The sequence below is a fragment of the Drosophila mauritiana genome, chromosome 3R (assembly GCF_004382145.1).
Source record: "Drosophila mauritiana strain mau12 chromosome 3R, ASM438214v1, whole genome shotgun sequence".
NCBI classification, from domain to species: domain Eukaryota; kingdom Metazoa; phylum Arthropoda; class Insecta; order Diptera; family Drosophilidae; genus Drosophila; species Drosophila mauritiana.
In genome coordinates this window covers 22,035,725-22,050,889 of record NC_046670.1, presented here as the reverse complement: position 1 = coordinate 22,050,889, position 15,165 = coordinate 22,035,725, and the positions used below count along the sequence as shown (strand labels likewise).

General features: G+C 39.8%; 5 protein-coding genes across 7 annotated transcripts; 2 read left to right on the top strand and 3 right to left on the bottom strand.

The window, feature by feature from the left end:
- The first annotated feature begins 6 nt into the window (after positions 1-6).
- On the top strand, positions 7-3,269 carry LOC117145305. The gene is made up of 11 exons (XM_033310898.1): positions 7-180; positions 250-608; positions 676-1,072; positions 1,135-1,427; positions 1,479-1,646; positions 1,712-1,795; positions 1,855-2,130; positions 2,186-2,442; positions 2,505-2,560; positions 2,628-3,012; positions 3,068-3,269. Exons 2-11 carry the CDS (start codon positions 366-368, stop codon positions 3,165-3,167), a joined length of 2,259 nt encoding a protein of 752 aa, XP_033166789.1. The 5' UTR covers positions 7-180; positions 250-365; the 3' UTR covers positions 3,168-3,269.
- Positions 3,270-3,501: 232 nt separating this feature from the next.
- Positions 3,502-8,898, top strand: LOC117142995. The gene is made up of 15 exons (XM_033307349.1): positions 3,502-3,750; positions 3,811-3,946; positions 4,007-4,189; positions 4,243-4,454; positions 4,522-4,622; positions 4,682-5,544; positions 5,598-6,267; positions 6,323-6,442; positions 6,504-6,913; positions 6,981-7,292; positions 7,346-7,717; positions 7,773-8,026; positions 8,085-8,267; positions 8,316-8,582; positions 8,634-8,898. Exons 1-15 carry the CDS (start codon positions 3,502-3,504, stop codon positions 8,853-8,855), a joined length of 4,554 nt encoding a protein of 1,517 aa, XP_033163240.1. The 3' UTR covers positions 8,856-8,898.
- Positions 8,898-10,318, bottom strand: LOC117142993. The gene has a single exon (XM_033307347.1). It carries the CDS (start codon positions 9,951-9,953, stop codon positions 8,910-8,912), a length of 1,044 nt encoding a protein of 347 aa, XP_033163238.1. The 5' UTR covers positions 9,954-10,318; the 3' UTR covers positions 8,898-8,909.
- Positions 10,319-10,590: 272 nt separating this feature from the next.
- Positions 10,591-12,395, bottom strand: LOC117142992. Its single transcript, XM_033307346.1, has one exon. It carries the CDS (start codon positions 12,378-12,380, stop codon positions 10,764-10,766), a length of 1,617 nt encoding a protein of 538 aa, XP_033163237.1. The 5' UTR covers positions 12,381-12,395; the 3' UTR covers positions 10,591-10,763.
- Positions 12,396-12,408: 13 nt separating this feature from the next.
- On the bottom strand, positions 12,409-14,917 carry LOC117142994 (alpha/beta hydrolase domain-containing protein 17B). 3 transcript variants are annotated; one of them, XR_004459591.1, is made up of 6 exons: positions 14,814-14,917; positions 14,063-14,697; positions 13,819-13,998; positions 13,625-13,757; positions 13,055-13,319; positions 12,409-12,568 (listed from the first exon to the last, which is right to left on the bottom strand). XR_004459591.1 is itself a non-coding variant. In XM_033307348.1 (4 exons), exons 1-4 carry the CDS (start codon positions 14,524-14,526, stop codon positions 13,236-13,238), a joined length of 861 nt encoding a protein of 286 aa, XP_033163239.1. In that variant the 5' UTR covers positions 14,527-14,807; the 3' UTR covers positions 12,975-13,235. The 3 variants fall into 3 exon arrangements, 1 of the variants encoding a protein (XP_033163239.1); XR_004459590.1 differs by lacking the exon at positions 14,814-14,917 and having other exon boundaries at positions 14,063-14,807; XM_033307348.1 differs by lacking the exons at positions 12,409-12,568; positions 14,814-14,917 and having other exon boundaries at positions 12,975-13,319; positions 14,063-14,807.
- Positions 14,918-15,165: the final 248 nt, after the last annotated feature.

Genomic DNA, 15,165 nt, shown 5'->3' with positions numbered 1-15,165 from the left:
ACGAGAGTTGCCAGTGGTCATTTCCTTTTTTGGCAGAAAAGTGATTATATTGTTAAGTTAATTTAATCGGATAAAGATATATACACTTGATTTTTAAACTGCATATGTAGGTGCGTCAATTATTTGATCGAGTGTATAGCTCATCAGCCCTGTATATAGATCTCTGGAGGCAAATGTGCGGTGAGCAAGCAATTGATATTGATTAGTACCCCGTCAATAAATGAATATATCTTTCGAACCCTTTGGCAGTGCTTATCACAAGTCCCCGACCACCCGCAGTACAAATTTATGTAAATGCGTGAAAACTTATGCCCATCAACGGAGTCAGCAGAACGTAATAACATTTTCAGAGTCAAAACCAAACAATGACAGCTGATTCCAGTGCACGTAATGTTTTTCGAAAGAACGGCGTTGCCGGCTTGGGCAACAACGGTCATGGCCGGAATCTTATTACGACCGCCAATCCATCCGGAGGGAGTAGCGCCTCGCTGCTCCAAAAGCAGTTGTCCTTCAAGACGCCCGTTGGCTCCAAGCAGATGGGCAAATCCGATGAGATCGAAATGATCGACAGTGCTAACATCGAAAACTTCAATACCCGATATAATAAGGTGAGGGGGCAACAGTGCGTATGATTCATATTCAGATTCTGTAATTCTATTTTAATATGGCTTACAGAACAGCATTATAGGATGGATATGCTGTGCCCCGTGCATTTGGCTGCGCACCTCGGCCGCAGTGCACAAAATGGCCATCACATCAGCCACCTTGTTGGTGACCACATTGCTGGTAGCATCACCCATATTATTTTTGATAAGCACGGCACCCTCCCCTCTGCCCAGAGATTGCTACATGGACGGGGATCGGTGCTCGCCCGCCGTTTCAGCACCGCCGGAATGCTCGGATCCCATTTGCGAGGCAGTGGCCTCCAGCATCCAGGCCAGGCTCAATTGGAACAAGGACCCGTGCACGGAGTTCAAGAAGTTCAGCTGTTGGCGCAACACGCCCAATAAAAATATAACGAACCTCATTGAAATGGGCAACTCCCAGAAGAGCGTCGATTCACAAATGCTGTGTAAGCTGCGCTCATTCGATCCGCTAGCTACATATATAAAATAAAAATGCTATATCTTGCAGATCTATTCCAGAATAAGATTATGAACGGCAGCTTCGGTATATTGCACAATTTGTTCGAAAGCTGCTTGCAGCAGACAACCAACTCAACTGTCATGCACAGGATATTCGATTCCCTAGGCGGATATCTGCCTGTTGGCTCGGTGGGACCATCGAGTATAGCACCCTTAATAGCCAAGATCTATGATCTCGGTCCCAGTCCGTTAGTAGACCTATATTACGACCTCAGCTACGGTAGACGACCGCACATTCTACTTATTATTAGTGGACCCAGCACTTCGTCAACTATCCTCGAGGTAGGTCGGTCTAATTTAATGGAACAGATACTAATTTGCAAATTTACTTAGCGAAAAATTCGTTGGATGAGTCCAAAAGCCCCGCCTAGTCGTATTCGACAAGGGGTACCAAAGTTGTTAGCCGATTTAATCGAGAATTTCCTACCCTACTTCGTGTCATATGCTCAAAGAGTCTCCGAGAAGGACACTATTTTTGAATTTATAAAGGACCTAAACAAGGTGAAAATCGAAAATTTGAATACTAAAGAGGTAACAGAATTTGAGCATGAGAACTTTTCTTTCAGCTGCAAGTTGAACACTCTCGTCGAGGATTCTGGGACAGCACTGTTTTATATAATGTATCCAGTCTACAAGACTTGTACCCAGTTGTAAGTACACTTACGGAATTTCTAATTATTTATAAATTATAATACACATATATTTCCAGTTAAATTGGACATTGCTTATACCGCAGAACTGGAGCGGACCCATCGTTGTTAGGAATAGTGATTATCTGAAAGCCTTAGAATACTTTCTCACCAAGTACCCAACTAGAGTTGCACACAATTCGCTATTATTGCTGAGTGCTTTACAAATATTGCCACGTGATTATCCGAGCCCCGAAGTTTGCACCCGATCCACCATGTGGGCATTGCCCGAATTGTCATCCTCGCTATATATTGCTCAACATTCATCTGAAGACCTGAAGGACACCACAAAACGAGTAACTATCAACCGTGTCAAATTGAAAATATATACTTTATATATTTGATTTGCAGGCTGAGATCATATTTAAGTCCTTAAAAGCGCACTTGAAGAGAGCGCCTTCTTTGAAAGGAGCTGCCCTAGTGAAACTATCGGCATTGAAGATCCAATCGCAGACCTGGGAGGGATTCTCAAACACAACGGACTTGTTGAAGAGTCTTCAACCTCTGGATATAACGTCCGAGTGCTGGTTTCAAAACATTTTGGAGATATACAAAAAGAACAAACTGGAGCCGAATGATATAAGTTTGAACGGCGGCTCCCATGATGCGTAAGTTGTTATTTCTATAGAATATCATCTTAGTTTCTAATCATACACAACTTTCGTTGCAGTTGGGCATACCCCATAGTGTCGACCATTTTTTATGATACGCTGAGCCATTCAATCGGTGGGTATATATTTTTAATTAATCTTTAAGCCACAGTAAACTATAATATTTGCGTACATATTTGCAGTTGTCCCATTATCCGTCATACTCATACCGTACTTCAATGCTGTATTGCCTCCATATCTGCACTATGCCTCTGTTGGTGTTTCCATTGCCAAAGAGATTTTGCGATCCATCACAAAATCGTTCGACGAAAAGGCAATGCGCTGTGTCCCGCATTCTGTAAATATATTCTCGAACTACAGCCGCATGGACATACTGATTCACTCAGGAGGAATGCAGATATCATACCACTCAATGCTTTCCCTAACCGGTCCCATCAAGGGAATGGCCAGACTACCTGGTCTGAATCTAACGCCGACGCAAATCTTCTTTTTAGTTTCCGCCCAGGAACTGTGTGCTGAATCGAACTACTTGGGCATCGATACAAACGCTCCCGAATTCGACAATATGTGAGTTAAATAATATAAAAATGATACTAGTTAATGTTATTAACTCCGCTTCCAGATTGGGTTGGCTCGTTGCCCAGGGCGGGAGTGCGACTGAAGTTTTCAAATGTCCATCGGGATCCATGATCAATATACAGAAGACCTGCAATGTGCTTTAAATATTATTTCGACGTCAACTTGGACTATCTACTTTGTCTACGATCCGAATTGAGTTTAAAATTAGTAGCTCTAGAGACTTACCTACTAGTATTGTTTTCTATTTTAAATGTAAAATGTATATTTTAAATAAATATACTGTTAATAAATTGTTGGTTTATATTTAGAATATTAGACTTTAAATACGAGTTTATTTGAGAACGTGATCAAGGTAGTCGCTAACCTATTTTCAAAATAATACATTTAAATAACATTTATAGTAAAATGAGTGAAATTTCTGCTGCTTTACTATATGGATTTCTAATGCATCTATTGTTACCTTTAGCCAAAAGTGAAATGCCCGACAGTATGAACGCAATTCTCATCAAATGCCCCGAGAACAATTCAAACAAATCCTGCGAGACGCAACTGATTGTCAATATTCATATGAACCCAAGCTTCGATATGGAAAACACGGAAAAGTTTTGGGTGGTCGATAAGGTCTATGATCCCTCGAAAGGAAGAACTTTAAAGATAATATCTCCCTATCTGATTGTGGTTAGCAGGGGCGAGCCTGTTGTGATGTACCCTCTTCGGTTTCTAAAAGTTTGTAGATTTTGAAACTATTCATTTATAATAATAATAAGTGTTTTTCTTTAACTTCAGTCAATTAATAATGACCCAATTCCCATGAAACCCCCAAATGAAGTCAATAATAATGCAAAACTTGCTGGTTCCACATCCTGCATGACTAATGAAGAAAAAAATAAAAAAAGACATGAGATGATAAATGCAACCAGATGTGAGTGATTAATTTGTACGATTTGTGGCGTTGTTAATTTATATATATACTTTTTTTTAGTGAAAAGAAATCAATTTACACACTTCCAAACAGGAAAATCAATTGTTTCGAACATTTTCGGTGCGAAAAGGCAAAAGAAAAACACACAACCTCGGCGCAGGGATAAAATGATCAATGATCACCAACAAAAGGACCTTTCTAGTCTGGGACTTGTTCAAATTTTGGATACTTCTGTCACAAAAGGTAGTTGTACGAATTCAGATTCCCAATTATGTGTTTAAGTGTTATTTTTGCAGATTACCCAGATTCCCTTAAAGAACTTTTACATCCATATAAAGATACACAGAGTAAAGAACTCGAAAAGCATATGGACTTACCAAAATGGCACGATATTTCTAAATCAAAGTTTGAAGACTTTTCAGGAAAAAGTCAAATTAAAACCCACCCAAAAGAAAACTTAAAAAGGCTAAACAACGCAGACGATATTGATACCCTACTTCCTCATGAGGTATATCAAAGAAACAAGTTTTAAACAGAAACAAGTTCTAAATTACTTAAATAATTGTACATTTTAGGACTCAAAAAACTTCGAGCAACAAAATATCGAAGGTAAACTTGATAAACTGTACTCAAATTACGAAAATCCTAAGAAGGAACCAGTAGCCGATTATCTTCCGTAAGTAATAGGTAATAATTATTGCATATGACCAAAAGATACAAATACTTTGTACTTAGATATAATAAAGTGACACCGGAATCCAAATCTAAACAAATGAATGAAAATTTTGATAAAAATTATGTCCCACCTCGGAAAAGTATGCTTGATTCGAATGAATTTCCATACACGAAAGATCGTAAAAATATTAGGTTTAAGTCACCTCTAAAAAGCCCTCATGATGTACAAGATTTTCCCTATGAAAATGTAGATAAGCATTTTATTTTGACGGCATTTCCCAAGCAGAAAAGTGGTTCACATAAAATGGAAAATGAAAAAAATAATTTGATGACATCCGGTAATAGGAAAGCGAATAACTATGAATTTCCAATTGAGAGGGAAAATAAATATTTGAAGTCGCATTCCATTGATAATATTTATGATTTTCCTCAGGAAAGTAAAAAGCACCATGAAAACTATAAGCCACTTTTGGATGAGAGCTATTTACCCGAGGAAATGATATATAAAAATAAAAACTTTAAAGGATCTAATAATCAATATGAACTCGATTTTCCATTGGAAGCTGAAAAGGATCAATATCATTTCAGGACCCCAGTCGACGGTTCGTCCAGTGCATTGGATTTTCACAGTGAAATTGAAAAAAATACAAATAATTTTAAAAACCCGGATTATAGTTATTCACCTGAAAAGTCATATGATAATAGCCTTTCCTTTGAAAATGAGTTCGAAAGTCGTGATGAAAACCTAAATTTTAACGCACCTAAGGAAAATTTGAACAACCACAACTTTAACTTTGATACAAAATCAGACTACCAAAGTTTACCCGAAAGAAAGGTTAATGATTTTTCGTGGACCCATGGAAGCATTGCAGACGAAAGCCTTGATTCTATTGTGAGCCATCATATGAAACAAAGACTTTCAGGTGAGCAAAAATTCTATTTCACTGGAGTGCAATCCATAGATTTAAAATTTCAGATAACGATAATGATTTCAGTTTGGATTATTTTAAGCCGGCTAGTAGCAAAAAATATTTAGACTTCGGATCCAATCAGAAGATGAATCCATATTTGAATTACCCAAAGAGCAATTCCTATAAGTTTCCACGATCAAGATACCTAAAAAGGATGAAACGATCCGTGCTTCAAGATCGTCATATGGAAAACGATGAAGATTCTGATTTGGATCCAAAGTATGATACCGATCTTGACTCGGTGAACTTGAAGCACAGTGATGATGATGGGGAAATTCCATGTGATACTTGCGGGGGCAAGAATAAAAAGAAGGAAGAAAAACCCCGACCCATATATATTAATACTTTGGAGGATCACAAAAGCTTAGAAGGTAAAATTGAGAATGTGAACACCAAACTGGACGATGCCGTTCCTTGCGATACGTGTGGTGGTAAGAATAAGAAGCCAGGAGGGAAACCCTTGCCTGGTGGATTGCCTTTGGAAATCAACAGTTTAACTGAGGAAAATGAAGAGCGAAGCTTACCCGACTATATGATACCGTGTGAAAGTTGCAAGAAGGCCAATAGATACAGAATCACAGAAGGCAACCTGGATTCTGCATCCTGCGGCTGTGTTACCAATCCAAAAGTGTGCAGTTGTGAATCCTCCAAGTTATCCCGAGCTTTAAACAATAGGTAATTGTTTAATATTTATAATTACCTTCTGATCATGAACAATTTCCATGTTTAGTTTAAAGGAATGGAGCTATACAGTTTTTAATATGAAGAGTCCTGTACCATTTCTAACCACCAAGTTACGTGTTTTTAGAAGGCGTCACAACACGTGGTGGCTGGTTGTTCCGATAATAACGTGAGTTTAAATTATAGTTTTAGTAATTTAATAACTTAAAAATGATTAACTAATGAACTAGGCTTGATAGTTTATCAGGCATATTTGCAAATGATGACTTTTCGGCTGTGTTTACTTCTCACATCGATATGATTCGCCTGGAGAAATTAACAGGCTTTTCCAATCGAAATCTTGCTGTTCCCAATGAAAAAGTGAATACATTTGCTCGAAAGCGACATGTCATTACCCTAAAAGATTTGCAGGATAACATTGGGAAAAGTGTTCTGCTGGATGAATCGAACAAGGACGTATCCATTAGGGAAATAAAGAAATCTTTCAACTTGAAAGCTCAAAAGCAGGATAGTATTAAAGGCTTAGAAACTAGAAGCATCAAGGGATTGGGATATCTTCCAGTGACTATGAATGCGCTGGATAATTGCCCTCATAAGGACAAAACCCTATGCCTAAATATTCGTGATGAGAAAGTACCAGGTGGTAATCCAAAGACTAGAATATATATATGATTCGAACTTTTTTAAAGCAATAAACTATTTTTTAGAATATAGCATCAAAGTGAAGATACCCTTTCGAGAAAATGCTTTTGTTATGCGCGATAAGCATATAGTGAAAATATCAAGAATCGTTACCGATGCAACCACAAAAGATGCGCTTCAGATTTCGATTGAAGTTATAAACAATGGATTTGAGGCCCAGGAATTCATCATATATATTTGCAATTGCAACATTTTAAAAAGTGGATCAACATCGAATAGTGCCAGAAGATTGTTAGAGCCGTATATTGGCCAAACCGTCATATTCCTAGTGCCCTTGATAGTAGGATCGAAGAAAAACAAGAAATACAGCTGCGATGGTAGGTTTGAAATATATTTTTAACCTTTTTAATGTGCTATCTTAACTTTAAAGTGATTGTTAAGGCGATTACCGAATTTGATGACAATGATATCAATCTAGCGAAACCCGTTGACCTAAAAGTAGGCGTGGTTGCCAAAAGGACAATGGACATTAAATGCCACTCGAGGTGCTTTTGTGTTTGGCGTTGTCGATGTCACTGCATCGGAAAGTTGGAAACTTTCATAAACTACAATGCTTGTGAAAGAATGGATCCCAAGTCCGAGAAAGAGGCTGGTCTCATCTACAACTGCCCACCGGGCAACGAGCCACATGATGTGTGCATCAAGGACGTTTTCAGCGATCGAAACGAGGAGAAAACTTGCAATCTCTCCTGTAAGGTTATGGCCATTGCATTGGTAATTTTGATCATACTATTCTTATTGGGTAAACACATTATGCTGCTTTAAAACGCAATCTAAAAATAAATTTATTTCCGCAGGACTTTTAAAGGCCATTCTTGGCATCTGCATTACTGGCATAGGTCGATTTGGCTTCGACACAGTGCAGCCTGGCAGGACATACGAATACACGTCGTGCATAAGGATCTTTTTGGTCAACTGCTTCTTCTTCATCATATATCCCTTTGCCTGTTGGTGCAAGTGCTTCCGACCAAAGGCGAAGGATCTCATAGATGCCAGTTCCGATTGGGATTGCATTTCTCAGAACGATGAAACCCCCGAATGCTCCTGTGATGTAAGTGGAACAAGCTATATGGATTTCCCAATTTCAATATATTAGAATTATGCTTTAGAAAAAGGACTCCAGTTCAAGTTGCCGACTCCATGGTGGCCAGGATATACAAGATAATCTAGTGCTATCCTTTGCTCCACTACATGAAAATGGCTTGTTTAAGGACGATAAGTCAGACGACGAGGAGAGTCATTTGTTTATCCTTGAAGTGTTGGAGGAAAGCAAATGTTCCCTGACCAAGATGGTAATTATGAATCGTTTTTTACGGAAGATAAAGAGTTCTTCTTTGCAGATGAGTCAAGTCTTGGATCCTGGTCAGAGTGCCGAACAAGCCACTGAAAGTCAGAATGTCGATGATATGTTGGCCGATGAGTTTGTGGAAAGTCTGAGGAACTCGCAGGTTGCTTATAGGACATTGAGTTCTCCAGTTGGCGGAGTAGTAGAGATCCCGATAAACTATAAGTATTGCGTGAAAGGGTTCTTTGTGCAAACTATAAACTCCTCGTTTGAATTCGTGAGCTTTCATCCATTGTCCCAGTTTGTGGGCATTACAGAGGAGGTACCTTTTATATCATCTTATGTTAGTAGCTTATTACAAATATTTCCTTAGAACGAAGTTAGGATTCTGCCACAACCTCAATACATCCACTCCAATGAGTTCTCTAGAGTATATGCTAGTAAAATGGAGGTTCATAGGGCAGGCGATCTGTCAGTGGTTCCTCCACTGAATGCTCCTTGCATCAACATCGACCATGGAAACCACTTGGAGAGTTCCTTTGTTAAGCTTGCAGCGCAACAGGAGCAAATGAAAGCAAATCAGAACTTAAATTAATATTCATTACTTATTTTATTAAATTTTCAATAATTTACATTCTTAAGTTACATGCTAATTCAATGGAACGTTGTATGCAGAGTATTCATTATATGGAGTCGTAGACTCCATATGTCCTTCCAAAGTTTCAGCAATTCCTGCCCTGATGTCTATCAACCCACTGCCGTCTGAAACCTCACTTGAAGTATCCATTTTGATCTGGGACTCGGGTGAAGTAGTAGTTTTGTTATGTTCATCGTAGTACTTAATAAAGTAAACTTCCGTCTGATTCGGAATTGGACTGACTACGTCCATTTGATGATTCGAAATTGGCTGGTTTATGGAAAGCTCCGAACTTGTTTTCAGTAAAGCCTCCTCACTTTGCAGTTCATCCTTTGTAGTCTGGCCAGGATCTCTAAATTCGTATACGGATGTATTTTCAGATGCCTGACCCTGGTGCTCATCCGGCGAATCGTAGAGGAATCCACCATTGTCCACCGCTGAGTACAAGGGGTTGACTGACATAACTTCTCGATTGCTATGCTGCAGATTGCTTTCAATGATATGCGATGGCCGAGGGTCGTTTGAGGAGTATGGTTGACCATCTGAATTGACATTGTGGGCGTTGAAATCAGATTGAGATTGAGTCACATAATTTACGATCGGTTTTGGAGTGGTATTGGGCACAATGTAGTGGTAATGTATGTGCTGAACTGGTCGTGGGCTTTGTATTTGCAATTGAAAATCTGATGAGTAAGTGGATTGAGTGTTTACTTGTGATCCGTAGCTTATATACGTAGCTGATGGATTTCCATTGATCTGGGCTTCTGGAGCAGCATTTAATTGGGGTACATCAATGGGGCAGGGATTTTCTGCATCAGTACTCGATGTGCGAGTTATATCAGCTATATAATTGGGCGGTGGCAGGATGTTCTGATGAATTTCCTTCTGATTTACGCGGTTTACGATTCTCCCAATCGACTGAGCTTCAATAAGATAGTTTTTTGTAGCTTTATCTGTTGAATTAAAGGTATTATCTTTATGAACGGCAGCACACTCTCCATGGAAACTTCCGAATAAAATTATATTATACGCCACAAGCACTCTTATCCAAAGCATTTTTTTATGAAGTGAACAAATGTATTCACAAGAGACTATCAACAACTGTCTTTAATCCGCTTTGCATTCGGACTTTATATGGATTCCAGATTACATAAATACACTCTGAATTGCTCGGATTATGTCAACGAATCCCAACTATGGGCCTTATCCAAAGCGAGCTTAAGTTGCTTGTTTTTTCGGTGAAAGTCATATCGAATGCAATTAATAGAGGCTTGATTTGCGTGGGTTGTCAAATTAATACGTTCATAAAACCAACCAATTGTATAAAAGTTTCTCCGGAAGAGTATGAATATAAACAAACGGCAGTGAAAGCGGAATATTTGCTCAACTTGAAGAGTTCAAAAACATTTGTACATTTGGGAACTTTTCAAACACCCCACAACAGGCCAATGAATAATAACTAGATGCATTACTTAGCTCTTTATAAAGATTTTATTACTATAAAATGTATTACAACAAATATGTAAAATGACAATAAAATGAGGAGAAAATACACTATTACACACATATATATGCTTGCGAATGTAGTTAAGCCTAGAGAACTCAGCCCCATATTGTTGGCAGGGCATTATAGTGTTACTTAATATAAATGCAAAATCACTGTAAAAATTTCAAACTTAAGGTACTACTAAAATTATTATTTATTACTTGTTTATTATTCATAATTAGATTCGATTGATATATAAGACATATATGTATGTATGTTTTTTGTGGTTTTATATTTTGTATATTTTCATGACCTATGAATGAGCTATGCAGAGACACTTTAATATCGGCTTTCGGTTTTCGGCTTCCTAGCAAATGGTTTTAACAGGTGGTTTCTAAAAGTGGATCAGGCTTATAAGTACTCGTAAAGGGGTTTACATTATTAACAATTGTGGAATCTTTGGGGGCTCGTTTTAGGGATATAAAGTCTTCAAGGTGGCTCGTACTCTGCACTGCGGCATCCCTACTCACATGAAATTTGTCCATCTGGTGAGGGGCAACCAGGTGAGCCTCACGCACGCCATCAGATGTCGGAATTTTGCTAACGTTACGATCGCTGAGGGATAATGAGATGTTTTTCTCCAAAGGCGGTTCACGGATCTGCTCGGACAGTCGGCGGATGTTCAGGGGTAGTTCCTCCTTCGATTGAGTGGGAATCGATAGGGAGCTGTGCCTCGAATGCAATTTTTCTACTTGAAGCAATGACCTTGCTTGATCGTTTGGACACAGCAAATTACTATTGTTTTGTTGTACGGATTTTCTAACATGGTTCGGCAATGGACTGGATATCTCCTTCACCTTGTCCGGTAAAAAACTAGCTGACTTGCTTTGAATGTTGGCTTTCAGATCGTTAGAAGGCTGGTCGAGGGACCAGATTTTATGCGACGTGTTGCGATATTGTGGAGAGAATGGAGCAAAAAGCAATCCTGGCTCATTTAAAAATACTTGATCATCGTCCAGCTCCGTTTTCGAATGCTTCAACTGCGGCTTTGCACACTTTGATTTCTCAGTTCTGGTCGAAATTAGTTTGTTGTTTATGGAAGAAAGGGATTTTTCGCGGTAGAAATTCTTCTTGGGAAGCCGTGCGACTTCCACAGCAGCGTCTGTTTGCCTCTTGACCCACGGATCGATATTGTGATGCATGGTGTTTGAATACTTTTCCGTTTTGGGGGATAAGCTGTTCTTAATGTGCGAGTTCTTTATCCATGGATCCGAAGGATACACCAAACAGCCTGTACTCCTGTTGTTCGTATCGTAGAGAAAGTTAGCTTTGTCTAGCTCCAAGTTGTTGGGGGAAGTTTGCTCCGATTTGCTAATCTTATGGGTAAGCTGTCGATAAAATTGATTGTCTGAATTACTGGAGAGCTGCCTTGCCGTTTGGGTACCTAATCGCGAAGACTTCGTGATCTCACTGTCGTCGGAAATTATGATGGCCTGTTGAAACCCACTCTTGTGTAACGTCAGTCTCGGAGACAGCGATTTCTGATCCTTTCCAATTACACTTTTCAATTGCAAGCAACCCTCGGTTGAATTATCTAATCCGTTTTTTTGCGATGCTGAAGAGAGTTTCGGGTCTTTTAATTTATTAATGGTAGACTTGTTACCAGTATCTGAGCTCAGTTTAATTTTGATTTCTTCGTTTGCTTCCGATTCTGAACCATTCGATTTGTGGGCCTTCTCGCAGTTGCATATTAAAGTTGATGAAATGGATAAGACGTTTTGACTGTCCTTCAGAGATCGGTTAGATGCCACTCTTTTTATACTATCAGTGTCGATTTGTTGGGACACTTTGTTATTTAGATATCGACCGGAAAGTTGGGTATGCTGGCTATTTAGATGTATATTAGCATTCATTGGTGAATGTGGAGAAAGTACTGGAAGTGTTGGAGCAATATTTGGTTGTTTTAAACGAGAAACAAAGAAGCCGTTCGACTTCATATCGGTTAATGGTGGGTCATCTTTCCTATTTTGTTTACTATGTCTGTTTCCGCACGATTTACTTGATAGTTCCCTGCTTGGGAACTGTGGTGAGAAGGGTTGGGCTTTTGAATACGAGCCCGACTGTTTTTGCTAAAGAAACTTCTGCTCGAGAGCTTTAGCAGAACTCTGGCTGGAATTTGAGGCACCTGCAAGAAGAGCGAACACACACATTAGACGTTATCAGGTAGCTAGCTGATTGCAAATTAGAGAAAAAGTTACAAATTATAGCAAGAAGATATTCACTGTTTTTCCTAAAAGCGTAGAAGCCAAACAATAAAGTGGTTGAAAGTAGAAAACGGTTCACTTTCAAAGTATCAAAAAATTACTTTATTCAAACTTCTTGTCCTTAAATATTAAAACCATATTACTGTAGCATATTGCTAATAGATCGTTTTAGAACTTATTACGGTTATTGTTTGATTTTTCTACCAATATGGTTAAGTATAAGATGATATGACCTATGCTTATTCAATTAATACGGGGACCAGGATCACAATGCTGTAAGAATGGGGATCTCGGTGCAAGTCTCCTGACATCTAGTTAATTATAATCTTTTTAAAAATGCTATTCTCGAATGTATTGATGCGGCTGGATAAATAATTACATTGCAATACTTATAGTTAATTACAAACCATCGTTTTCAATCCGTTTGACATTTGTTTCCACATTCTTTTTACTTGTTTCGCTTCCTGCCGCAGGGGCAGGATTCGGGTGCTTTGAACTTAGGGACGCACTACCGGCGGCAGGGTTTGAATTAGATATTACGCCCGATGTAGTGTCGCTAACGCCTCCGTCCACATTATTCTTTAATTGTCATTTGACGAGTTCCACCGAAAGAAATTTGCGCAGTCGCTCGTAATAATGCGGATGCAGTTCCACATCATTATGTCCAGCACCCTGAAATCAAAGTTTCTCATGAGTTTGCAAATTAGGCTAAGTTTCCAGTCATATCATTAAATAAATAAATAAGAATCGATACGATGAGATCTTGCTGTTTTATGTTTGCATTGCAACGATGATATTGATTCCATTGTCAATTTTAATGTTTATGAAAAGCTGTGAACTCGATACGAGACACTTAATCGATTTCAGGGAAAACGCTAGACTATTATAATGAATAATAACAATAATTATTCCGGTTACAATGCTGATTAACAAGTGCATAACCTGATCTAGGCAGGTAATCAATCAAGAGTAATTACCTCCACCCAAAACGGCTCGACAGTCTTAGGACACCGTTCGTAGATTCCGATGCCATGGGAAAAGTCAATGACCTCATCATCGGTGCCGTGGATAACCAGTACCGGAGCCTTCACCTTAGCCACTTTATCAATGCTGTGTGGAAATCCGATAACATTAGAATTGGCTATGAACGCAAATCAACGAATTATCTCACCTGGGAAAGGCGTCGAAGAACCAGGTTCTCTTTGTGTTCCTAAAGACGACCCTAAGGCCGGACATCAGCGGCGAATGGAGTATCACAGCGCCGACCTCGTGACGCGAGGCCAGGTCCACAGTGGGCACAGTGCCAATGCTCTGCCCATACAAGATGATTGTCTCCGGGCTGATGTTGAATCTGGTTTGAGGGTGCATAACGAGTTAGCAAAGCGGAATTAATGGGGTGAACCAGAAGTGCTTACCTGGTTCTCATCGCCTGCCAGGCTGCCTCTATGTCCGCGTACAGATTCTTCTCGGAGGGCTTGCCGCCACTCATTCCGTACCCGGAGTAGTCGTACCCAAAGATATTACAGTTGATCTGGGAGCCCAGGGTCAGGTAGAAGCTGCTCATCTGGCCCAAATCCACTGCATTCCCGTGGGAGAAGAGCAGCGTGTACTTGGCATTCTTGCTGCACCTGACATAGATGCAGGTGATCAGGTTGCCACGCGAGGTGCGCGTAAAGAAGGCCTCCACTTTCGATTTCTCACGTTCGGAGTACTGCCATTCGGCGCGGTCGAACAACTGCAGGTTGTACCGGATGTTGGTGTCGTCCGCCGGGGTCAATTTGTACGTGGGCTCCGGCGGCTGGAAGGCCAACTTGGCCGCAATGGGACCCGGACACGGGGGGCAGCAAAACATGCAACAGAGCTCGCTTATACTGAACATGCTCGCTCCGTGCCTCGAATGCCTCTACGGAATGCTAACGATTTCGATTTCTCGCCTCAAATGCACGATTACCATCAACAAAGGACTAACGGAGTTTTTGGGTTCAGACTTCGGGTTCGGGCCAATTCGCGTCTATATCATCTATACGTGGACGAGCAAGGTGTCAGTGGGCTAAGCGACGGGGGTGACGAGACAAACATAACATTTCGGGCTCAGTTCGCACACAGAATTCAACATAATCGAACGGTTAATGGCTAAATTGTCTTACTGAAATTTGGTACACTCACATTTACAAAATGGCAATGTAGATAGGCAAACAACCACAAAGAAGTAAGGTGAATAAAACGCCCTAAAAAACAACGGCGCTTTCGGTATTTTCAGTGTGACCGCCTGGGCAGCGAGTACAAAACGCCAGCGAATCGAATCTCTATTTCCACAGAACGAACTGGAATCGGAACGAGGGAAATATATGTATATTCATAGAAGCTTAGTTAAGCAAATATATTTCATTAATGATGGTTTACAACCTGCATTGAAAGGAGTGTCTGCAAATCTAAATAGTTTTTAAAAATGCTCGCAAAGCTTCCTTAGAGGACATATTTTTAAGGACATTTGAGAAAAATTGTATATAAAAAGAAT

Excerpts from the sequence above, each read along its gene's own strand:
- LOC117142993 (XM_033307347.1), bottom strand. The coding sequence starts at position 9,953 with ATGCTTTGGATAAGAGTGCTTGTGGCGTATAATATAATTTTATTCGGA.
- LOC117142995 (XM_033307349.1), top strand. The coding sequence starts at position 3,502 with ATGCCCGACAGTATGAACGCAATTCTCATCAAATGCCCCGAGAACAAT. Across the intron at positions 6,268-6,322 it reads TCCCGAGCTTTAAACAATAG|TTTAAAGGAATGGAGCTATA; the intron begins GTAATTGTTTAA and ends TTCCATGTTTAG. Across the intron at positions 6,443-6,503 it reads CTGGTTGTTCCGATAATAAC|GCTTGATAGTTTATCAGGCA; the intron begins GTGAGTTTAAAT and ends CTAATGAACTAG.
- LOC117142992 (XM_033307346.1), bottom strand. The coding sequence starts at position 12,380 with ATGAAGTCGAACGGCTTCTTTGTTTCTCGTTTAAAACAACCAAATATT.
- LOC117142994 (XM_033307348.1), bottom strand. The coding sequence starts at position 14,526 with ATGTTCAGTATAAGCGAGCTCTGTTGCATGTTTTGCTGCCCCCCGTGT. Across the intron at positions 13,999-14,062 it reads TGGCAGGCGATGAGAACCAG|ATTCAACATCAGCCCGGAGA; the intron begins GTAAGCACTTCT and ends CCCTCAAACCAG. Across the intron at positions 13,758-13,818 it reads TTCTTCGACGCCTTTCCCAG|CATTGATAAAGTGGCTAAGG; the intron begins GTGAGATAATTC and ends ATTTCCACACAG.
- LOC117145305 (XM_033310898.1), top strand. The coding sequence starts at position 366 with ATGACAGCTGATTCCAGTGCACGTAATGTTTTTCGAAAGAACGGCGTT. Across the intron at positions 1,073-1,134 it reads CGTCGATTCACAAATGCTGT|ATCTATTCCAGAATAAGATT; the intron begins GTAAGCTGCGCT and ends TATATCTTGCAG. Across the intron at positions 2,131-2,185 it reads TGAAGGACACCACAAAACGA|GCTGAGATCATATTTAAGTC; the intron begins GTAACTATCAAC and ends TTTGATTTGCAG.